Here is a 10851-nt window from a genome sequence, read left to right as displayed (position 1 = left end):
TGGATCAAAGCAGAAAGTCTGCCTTAATATATAATGAGTCTTGCTTTGTGACATCTTGAAATGACTTCAGAAACTATTCTGAAAAATCCTGATACTGTAGGTCAGTGCTAATCTGGGATTTTCCGATGGGAATACCAGGTTCCTATTTTGAAATTCAAAGAAATATCCACCTGGAAAATCCCAAGGAATTTCCACCTGAGAATTTTCAAGTGATGCAAGTTTAATTTTCTCATACCTACATATAAAACTAAGCAGTATAGTGTACTATTGGTTTTCCTATATAGGTACAATACTGTGTTATTATACGGAAAATGCAATTTCGAATTGACAAGTATACATAATACTTGCTCATTGTTCAGGAACTTTTGGAGCGCCCATCACCAAACTTATAGGGAAGCTTCTTTACATCATTAGGTATCTCTAACATGAATTTCAAAATAAAAAAAAAGATATATATTTTTTTTATTCAACTTTGAACTTTACAACCTGTCATAACTTTTTTATATTTGAATTGATGACTTAGCATTTATTAATAAAGTTATAGAGCTACTCAATAGCTTTAAAATAACACCAAAATCAGCTCTGTAGGTGCCACGCTTTTCGAGATATGGTCGGTTAAACACGCAAGGTATCGCTAATTAGCCAAAAGTTCGTTAGCAGATATCTCGCTAATTAGGAGGCTTAGAGAAAAAATTTTTCATTTCTGATCATTTTTCATGGGTCCCAACAACATACAAAAATTTGAACAAAATCCGAGAGATTGAGGTTTTTTTTTTGGTTGATTTGACATGGAATTACCCTTGTTCTCTTATTGCAATACAAATCTAATTAAAATTTTTAAGTTTATTTCTAAAGCAGTAATACCCACTTAACAAATAATAAACTATAAATTAGAAATACAACATTTGAACAAATACAATGACGTATGTAAAACTGTCGCTCGTTCGCCAGCCTACCGTAAAGAACTTCCAATTTTTTTCATGCTCCAAAAATTCATTCTTTTTGACCATGATGACGTCGTCAAAATAAAAAATAAAGGGACACTTCCGAAAGAGAATTGTCTCAGCTACAACATACTCACAGGTGGGAGAAGATCAATCAGGTATAAGCGAGATATGTTCAAACGAGTATAAAATAATGACGTCTTAAATAAAATTCATTTTTTTCTTAATTCAAATAGCAATATCATGACGTCATAATGTCCGATCTGCCATAATGAACTATAAAATCATATCTACATCTCATGTGCTTTCAGAATATGTAATAAAAATTGGGGGTTACCTTTCATCCTAAGGAGCTATAACTGATTAAAGATAAGCATTATTTTAAGCATATATAATTGTTGACAGAAAACTGTCGTGGCGAAAACATAATTGAACAACTAATTTCATATTTAATGTACAATTACTATATGACACCAAATGCCCCCACCATGATTTTCTATCGACATGGATATTACAAACATAGTGCCATCTTTCTTTCACTGTAGATTTCCATCTAGTGTTCCAGTGACAGTTTTTACAACAGGCATAGGGCCTATGCCCCAGCCTATGCATGTATAAATGATTATTTTTAACAATTTTAAATTATAATTTGCAGTATCCTTGACACTTGAAACATGGGTATAAACACTTTATTTGTCATGATTGAATGCTTAGATAAAAAGTTATTGTAGAAAATCAATTTCCCTGTAATGGCGGCAACTAATTTGCATATGAAATATAATTATATGCATAAAATATCATTCACAAATAACACTAATAACATTTTCTAAATCCCTAAAACATGGGTCTGAACACTTTATTTATCATGAGTACAAGGTTTAATACAGAACTAGATTTGAACTCGTCAAACGCCTGTTGGTGAAGGAGTAATGATCATTCATAGTATTTATCATATATAAAAATTCTGTTTTTTTACTTCAGATGGCAATATTATTCAGAAATGACGAATGGTTAAGATGATATGACATCATTAACGTTTTGAGAAAAGAAATAATTTTTTTTTTAAATTCAGATGGCAATATGATGACGTCACAATGTCCGATCAGCTATTATGATATATAAAGTCATATCTACAGCTCATGTGCTTTCAGAATATGTAATAAAAGTTAGGGTTCACCTTTCATCCTAAGGAGCTATAACTGATTTTTAAAAAGACATTATATAAAGCATATATTAATTTTGACGCACGCGAACGCTCGCGTTATTACGCGCGCACAAAAATATAATGTACATAACATTTAACCTTGACCTGAAGTATATACCCACTAAATATGATTCAGAAATCTCGACTGATTAAGGTGATTATGGGGTCATCAAAGGCTTGACGAAAGAAAGATGAGGGGGGTAAGCAAAACCCTATATTTTGACCATAATGACGTCATCAAAATGTAAAAAAAAACAACATATAGGAAAGAGAATTGCCTCAGCTACAACATCATATTTACAGCTCTTGTGTTTCAGAATATGTAATAAAAATTGGGGGTCACCTTTCATTCTAAAGAGCTTAACTGTTTAAAATTAGGCCTGATTTTAGCAAAATTTCACTGTATATCGGCACAAATGCGCACAAAGGTTTGATGCGTGCGTACAGCATTGTTATTGGCCATAGAGTGATTCAAAAGATTGGAAACTTGTCAAAACAATGTCAGGAACCCAAAATGTGACAAAAAAAATTAATTTCTAGCTTCCATACGTGCTGCGCGCATAAAAACGTGCAAGCCTAGTGGTAAATTTCAAAAAATTTTGAAATGCTCAAAATGGCCTGAAACGTGCTCTTATTTAATCTAAATGTGATTTTGAGCATTTTTTCTAATTCGACGCGCACGCGTAGAATTAGGGTACATTACATTAACATTGACTTGAAGTTAATGCTCACCTAATACGATTTCGAAATAGCAATTGGTTAGGCTGATATGATCGATAATGTAAAAACGCAAAATTGCGCGTAGATGACGTCACGCATAACTGCGCACTTTGAAAACCTTATTGTGACTATTCCAGGCCAAGCTAAATGTTTGTTGAAGCGTAAGCATAATGGTGATTGTGAGAGAGGCAATTAAGTTGGGTTAGATTACATTAGATAAACAATTTCAACTCTCTTGATGCTTTGAGACCAAAGTTTTTTAATTTAGGGTTAAGGCGATGGATAGCAAGGGCTTCTTTAAATAAATGGGACCAGTTAATTATAGGAGAACTATCAGTTATTGCAGTGTTAGAATATTTAGAGATTTGAAATTAACAATGAAATCATCTTTAATTGTGTTAGGCAAATTATGAAGTTTTAAAATATATTGAAAAGCATCGCAAGACTCAATATGATTGTGTATGAAACTGTTAGAGATTGTAGAATGTTCAGATACTCTAGTTATAAGGCACCTGTCTGTCTTACCAATATAGTCGCATTCACAGCCAGGGCATTTAAAATGATACACAACAGAACTACGATATTCGTTAGGTGTTACATATTTGGATGAAGTGAAATATGATACTTTTTTAGTTTTCCATAAAGTAATGAATTTAACATCTTTAGTTAGATTTCTTTTGACTTTGCCAATACATCTACGGAGGAGTATTTCTCCTTGACGACCAATGTATGGAGTATGTACCCAAATTTTAGTAATATCATTACTAACATTTTCATTGTCATCATTAACATCATTAGGCTTAGGAGTATCAGAATCAAATTTATCCAAAAGCTTGCTAGCTAATTGTCTAGGAAAACCATTCTATAAATAGCTAATTGGCATATTTATGCAAATTAGGCGACTTCTGGGTTGAACCTTGCGTCCTATTTTTGATATGTCATTTAGCACAACCTTATGAACCAGAATCAGCAATAAAACAAACTGTTGCAATTTGTTTGACTCAATGCTCTAAATCTGCCTGTCTAAGGGCCTGGTTTCCAGCTTTGCATGCATTTGCAATGTGCTGGTTCCACATGCAATTGAGGTTATTGGATATGGTGGCACCCAGGTAATGGATGATATCAACCTTTTTGATCACTTGTCTGTGCAGCGTATACAATGGTACGGGTTTAGGGCCTCTGTTTCTCGACATGATCCTGACTTGACACTTGGCTGGATGGAATTCCATCTTCCACATCCTTTCCCATTCTGCCAGTTTATTAAAATCAGTTTGAAGTTGTACAGTAGGTCATCTCTTGTCGATGTGATTACTCGATGTGTAAGTGTGTCATCAGAAAATAGTCTGGTAGTACAATTTATTCCCTTAGGCAGGTCATTAATGTAATATAAGAAAAGGCTAGGTCCCAAGACAGATCCCTGTGGCACGCCAGATAGTACAGGAACATATGAAGACTTGGTCCCATTCACCACAACAGCTTGTGTTCTATCTCGGAGAAACTCTTGAATCAATCTAGAAGTCATGCCACAAATACCATTTACTTATGGATCGCTAGTGAATGACACACTTGATGTGAGCAAGTTTCCAATCCTGAGGTATTATACCTGTCTGGTATGATAATCTGAATATTAATGCCAGAGCAGGGGTAATCTCATCAGCAGCTATACGTAGTACTCTGGGGCTAATGCAGGGGACACCAGTTGGAAGAACCCATTTCTGGGAGATTTGTTTAATGACACTGGGAGCGCTATATATTTTATTAGGAAAAAGTGTAGGTACCAAACGAAGAGCCACGCCCACCTCAGGCCCACCAATATTGGGGGCTAAGGTGATCACATTTTTGTTAGAATAGGCACTTTTGAAGCCCGGAAATGGCACTGTCAGGCTGCAAAAAATAATCGGCAACCAAAGTTTAGGCTTAAATAAAACAAAAAGGTTTGTGTTTTAGAGAATTTCCGGGAGATAAGTGAATTTCCGGGAGATTTTTTGCCGGAGTACGGGAGACCATACCGATTTCCGGGAGACTTTCGGGAGGTTCGGGAGACTTGGGACCCCCTGCTAATGCCATCTGGTCCTGGAGACTTATTAGGATTTAGTACTTACGCACACCACCAACAATAATGTTGATGTCAGAACACTCAGGCCAGTCAATTTCTTTATTAGGCGCGATCTACAAATTATCCCCAACGACAGAAACGGGTCAAACACGTTTACTATTGTTATATGACAAGCTCCCAAACGCGTCTGTGAAATGCCGTTTGGAAGCTTGTCGTTCGAGCCGTTTATGGTCCTGTCGAATCCGGGGGCCCCGGCCTCTCAGGTTGTAGAATCTGGCTATATATGTGAGAGAGATGTTCATAGTGGTTTGGTGTTTTGTTATGGCAATTGCTTCTCTGATAATTCTCTTGTCCCTGTCTCTTAAGACTACTGTATGTGATTGACCTTGTGTCTGCTTCTCTCATGCTTCTCCTGATCGTGGGAACCTACTTGTGTGGGAACGTTTCTCACTGAATTCACTGTTACTAGGCAATTTGCAGTAATGCAAACTGCTGGTATATGCCTATTTCAAACAGTTTATTTCCGTTCATGACAAAGTAAGAATATCGATACGAAACAAAGTGAATTGATTTTATTTCTGAACGGGACCGGTAGCGGCAGGATTTGGCAGAAGGGGATACGATGTCTCCGACAGAAAATCACGAGGCAAATATTAAAACAGTGTAAATTTTTATTTCATTTCCTTCAACTTAACTTATATACCGGGATGGTGTCCGGCGGGAGATAGTTGTTACTATCATAGTTTAAATTTTATCTATCAGAATCTAGCCCCGAATCCTAGACTCATGTATTTAAAGCGGCCTGTAGCATGTGTATACAGCATATATTTGTATTTTTTGTCGATGGATAAATAAATGTCCGAATATAAGGATTGAATACTGTTTTCTGTACACTACATGTTTGTTTGGGTCAGTTAAGAATTAGCACTTAATTAGGCCTATTAATGAAATACAACGGTACACAAACATTCACTTGTAGGCCTATGTTTTATTTATATTTTGACATTAACATAGGCCTTTAACACTCAATATTATTTTTATTTAACATAAGCCAATAAACAGCTTCCACACATAAAATAACAGTAGCCCTAACCAATAAAAATATATAAAATACAAAACAAGATTTATGCAAGATTTTAAAAAAACTGTACAGAAGTCTCCGCCCGGCAGGCAGACAAGGCCATACTTTAAACTGGCATCCAGGCACTCCATCGAACGTCCTATTGTTAGCATCTCAACTGACCCACTTCTGTCAGAGCGGCGCTCAAAGCGAATTTCTGTAGACCAAGGAGGAAAGTTTTTTCCTCCATGTATAGATCAACACTGGCCACACAGTCAGTGACATTTGTCACGTGATGTTGCGTACTTTGTTGAACTGATCACATCCACACACACGAGGTACCCAATATTAATTGTACAGTAGTTGCATAGGCCTAGTTGCTGTATATAATATATATTGATGCCTACGTTTAATAATAGAGAAAATAGATGTTCTAATTTCTCTATAGTTTATTGAATGATGTTTGGGCGAATACTGGTGTCCATTTGTGTTCCCATGTGATATGTGTGCAGGGAGTTGATAAATGTTTTTTCGTTCGTCGTCAGCTTCTTAGCTGGTAGGCTGCTATTTAACGAAGATAGGTCTTTCCGACAGAGCAAACGGCACTTAGGCCTACATGCACGTGCTGCCATTATCGTCATTACCACTTAATTTAACTATTAGGACTATGCAGCCTTTAAACTTTAAACTTGGTTCATTTCAAAGTAAAACTTGTTCAGTATTTTCAATTGTGCAAAAACGGTAGTTCAACCGGGGCCTGGTCTAACGACACAGACGCGTTTGTCGCCCAAAACAATAGAAACAATGGCAAACGCGTTCAACAGCACAAACCCGTTTAGACGCGTCTGGAACATATTCCGACTAGCTTATTAATATTCATGAGGCACGATAATTAGACGATCGCTTTCCCAGACGCGTTTGTAATACATGGTTTTCCCAGACGCGTTTCTGTCGTTGGGGATAATTTGTAGATCGCGCCTTACTAGGACAGTATCTCACCGGTGTTCACCGTATCTCGTTTAGCTGTATCTTTAGACACAGCGAACTAAATACCACAGTATTTTGCGGATTTCCCAAAAAAAGACATGAAAATTTATACAAAGTTTACAAGGAACAGTAATAATATAAACTTGTCCTGTAATGTTTGGATTACTTTTGACAATTATGAAGTTAAAAACAACTCAAAAAGGTAATTTTAAAGATGCTTTGATTGATATTATGAACCAACTAGGCCTAGCAGAACTGCCTCGAAAACGAGACCGTGGTTAAGCTACAGATGTTCAAGTCAATTAACAGAAAGTTCTATCGGATGAGAGCCTTGCCAATCCCGTCATTTGTCAGTGTTAGCTTGCGGGGTGAAGCGCTTGTTTTCTATCAGGTGACCACGTTCATACGATTTGTGTCAGCCTCATAACAAGCGCTTGTTCGATAACTACGATATCACCGGTGTAACTAGGCTAGTATGTTTTAAAATGGCATCCACCAAATAATCCACTGATCATGGGCAAAATGATGTTTGACCTACAGTATTCAGGCTGTTTGTAAGTTTTGGAATAATCAACATAAAGTATGCTATTATGTGCTCCAAAAACCACTTTAGGATCCAAAAATTATGTTCAAGGTAGTGGAATGTACTTGGGGCATTTATAAAGGCCATCCTGGTCAATCAGTGAGAATATTTTGTGGCATAGCTTTGGAGGCAATATGGAAAATAGTTTTTATTTATTGTCGTTAATATGTTGATTTGCTATTAGTACAAAAGCACAAAATACAAATTGACTACTGATTGCTAATTTTATAAACTGAACTAGCAATTGTTTTACAACCAAATTTATAATTCAGGGGTATAGGCTGGTTTTATCTTAGGGGTAGGGGGTGCAAAAATTAAGAATAAGGAACTGGGTGGTAAGAAAATTGAAAATGCAGAACTAAATGCAGAACTAAATCCCTATTCAATGAAATAGTTAATTTTAGTATTTTAAAACTTAGTGGACTATAATACTAAATTGCTACCATTGAGTGTGCATCCCCCCCCCCCCCTTCACCCAGCCTGCGCCCATGTAATTGGGATAGACAGGGCCTTCTGCAGCATTTGAATTTTTCTATGCTACATAATACTTCTTGAATACAATACCACACATACTACATACCACATTTAAAGCAGAACTTGTGAAAGCTTACTCCAGCATTCTTCTTCTCCTCTGCAGCATACACTGCCTTTTTACAAGCAAAGCAATAAGTAGGTGCCATCTTGATTCACTGTCAAAAAAAGCCAAATATTCATTAGTAAACTCAGTAAACTTCCTAGATGTTGGTGGTAAAATATCAGGGGGTGAATAAACTTATCACTAAAAATGGAACAGTACTTTTTATTTCCAATGACAAGCGCCACTTTTCCTGTCCACATTTTGCATGGGTTAGTATATGTTCAGGTGCCCCCAAACGTACAATCTTTTGTACTACAGGCAACATAACAAAACATACGTTATTTGCATGTTGTCGTCAGGTGTATCGTCCCCAAACTACCAGCTTTTAAGTTTGTGGTTCTATTGTACAATATATAACAAAGTAGTAGTAAACACTTGAATGTTACCCCGGTTTTGCTAAGTATAGTTTTTTCTAGCACCCTCAGGGTGCAATACCCTGTGCTGGCAACAAACATGTTAAAAAACATAGTAATCATTAAAGGCCAAGTGGGGGTTTGAAATAATTAATGTTTAATATAAAATAGAGGGATGGGGGACCACAAAGATTTTGGAGCACGGTATTCGAAAACGAGGCTCGTGAACTGGGTCCCAAAAACGAAGTGGTGTACAGGATTTTGAGCTAGTGTTAAAAGATAGGGAATTTCCTAAAATGGACCGACTTCAAGTGCTTGCATTTGGTAACCCCATAACAAAATCATGTCAAACTTTAGATATTCCAACGTAAATTTGGCCGTTCTTTTCATTTATATGGGTTTTCACTTATGAAAATGTCTCAATTATGTGTAAAATAACAGTTTTCCCCAGTTTTTGTTTCGTGAATTTTGCACTAGACAGGGAGTCAGCTGATTCACTCAATCGTAACGAGATGTTAACACAGCCAACTGATGATGAGAATATGGTCGTCGCGAGCGGAAAACTCAAAAATCGGGATTGGCGAAAACATTTAATAATAATAATATAATAAGTCAATTGCATTTTTGAAGAATGAATCTTTCAAACAAATACGTTTGCCGGTTGGAATATGGAAGTCTTGGAAGTAGTGGTCGTAGAAATGGCGTTAAATAGGTTTGTTACCAACTTGTCTTACCTGTGTAGGCTTAGGCATAGCCTAGCAGTACTGTATCATGTATAGAATACGGAATGCTACTCTCTACTGTCTGGCGCGATGTAGGCCTAGGCCTAGACCCCTAATTTAGTCATAAAAACTGTAATTCAAACATTAGACGAACAACACTATTTTGAATAAGTACAGTAATTTACATGTTAATGATTGATCCATGGAACTATCTACTGGAAGGCAGCTCTATTCAAATGTCAGTTTATTCGTCGTGGAATGTGGACGATTCCTCAAAAACTAGCTCAAATTTGCGCAGAAAATGGCTAAGAAAATGGTGCACAGAACTTGACTTCTGTATGATACATTGGTTATACAGGTATATTCAGATTAGTTCCAAACTAATTTTCAACAAATGCTGCTCGGAAATCGGCCTTTATTTTCCGAGGAGGATAAATTGCCTGCACACACTCGAGTCTGAGTTACAACCACCTGGCCTAGGCGTGACCCTGCTAGTTCTTCCATGCTGGATCAATAACTAGTAGAGGGTCAAATGCCCAGCCATTTTGATGGTCAAAATACAGGGGAATTATTATTTCTGTACTCTACATTAAAAATGATTGAGAAACAAAATAACCTGTTATACGTATGTGCTATACATGTTTAAATTGTAATTGTCTTCATCTGTAACTTTTTAACTAATTTTTATTTTTATATTATTTATAAAAAAGTTCTATATATAATGAAATAGTTAATTCTATTCAGAATAATATTTTAGGCCGTGGCTATTGTTATACAACTTTGCAATGCATTTGAATATGGGCTTTTCACAGCGATGGTTAATTAATATATATTTTCAATAAAAATTATCATTGATGATTAGTGCCAGGACTATTTCCTTATTTATTTTTTTTATTTTATTTATTTATTCAAGACTCAACAGTGTATCAAAAACACCAGTAACAGAGTCGCCATAAAAATATACAATATCATTCATACAAATATATAAATTTTTTTTTTTAAACATAAAAAGCATAAAAAAAACCGTAATAATATATTAAAAACCGGTATTTAGTATAAGATTAAAAATAGAAATATTACAATTAAAAATATCAATATTAGGAAAAATTTGAACTAGATTATTATAAGAAAGTGCAACACGACGAAAAATACCATTAGTACAAACATTAAAACGAGAGTACAGAACTTTTAACAAATGATTGGTACGAAGCCTGTGCACAGGAACATGAAAATAAAAATTCGACACAAGGTTACAATCAAACTTATACAGTTTAAACATTTAAATAGAAAAATAAGATCGTTTTGTTTTCATCTAGTCGATGGTAAAAATATTTCGCAACTAAGCGAACCGGCAGCTGGGCCAATGAACTTCATGAATTTGTTATGAATCCGGTCTATTCTAATGGAATGAGTATGAGATATTGAGTTGTAGATAACTGAAAAGAAATCAAGGGATGGATTATTATTATTATTGATGTATATAGAGTAAATTTTGCTGATGGTGTAAGAAGTTTGCAATTTCTCCACATTAGTCCAAGCAGCCGGTTTGCTTTTTTAACAATGGTGTCCACATGGGTGGAAAAGG

At 35.7% G+C, this 10851-nt stretch overlaps 1 protein-coding gene across 1 annotated transcript in view; it reads right to left on the bottom strand.

The window, feature by feature from the left end:
• LOC117120204 (cysteine and glycine-rich protein 1-like) overlaps positions 1–8278 on the bottom strand; it is a 43263-nt gene extending 34985 nt beyond the window's left edge. Inside the window, exon 1 of the mRNA XM_033265219.1 lies at positions 8135–8278. Coding sequence (XP_033121110.1) covers positions 8135–8234 — 100 coding nt within the window. The 5' untranslated portion in view covers positions 8235–8278. The remainder of the gene's footprint in view (positions 1–8134) is intronic.
• Between the last annotated feature and the right edge of the window lie 2573 nt (positions 8279–10851).

This window comes from Anneissia japonica, unplaced genomic scaffold, assembly GCF_011630105.1.
Source record: "Anneissia japonica isolate Jap-2015-1 unplaced genomic scaffold, ASM1163010v1 scaffold285029_len54657_cov198, whole genome shotgun sequence".
In the NCBI taxonomy this organism is placed as follows: Eukaryota; Metazoa; Echinodermata; class Crinoidea; order Comatulida; family Comatulidae; genus Anneissia; species Anneissia japonica.
This window is presented reverse-complemented; position numbering and strand designations above follow the sequence as displayed.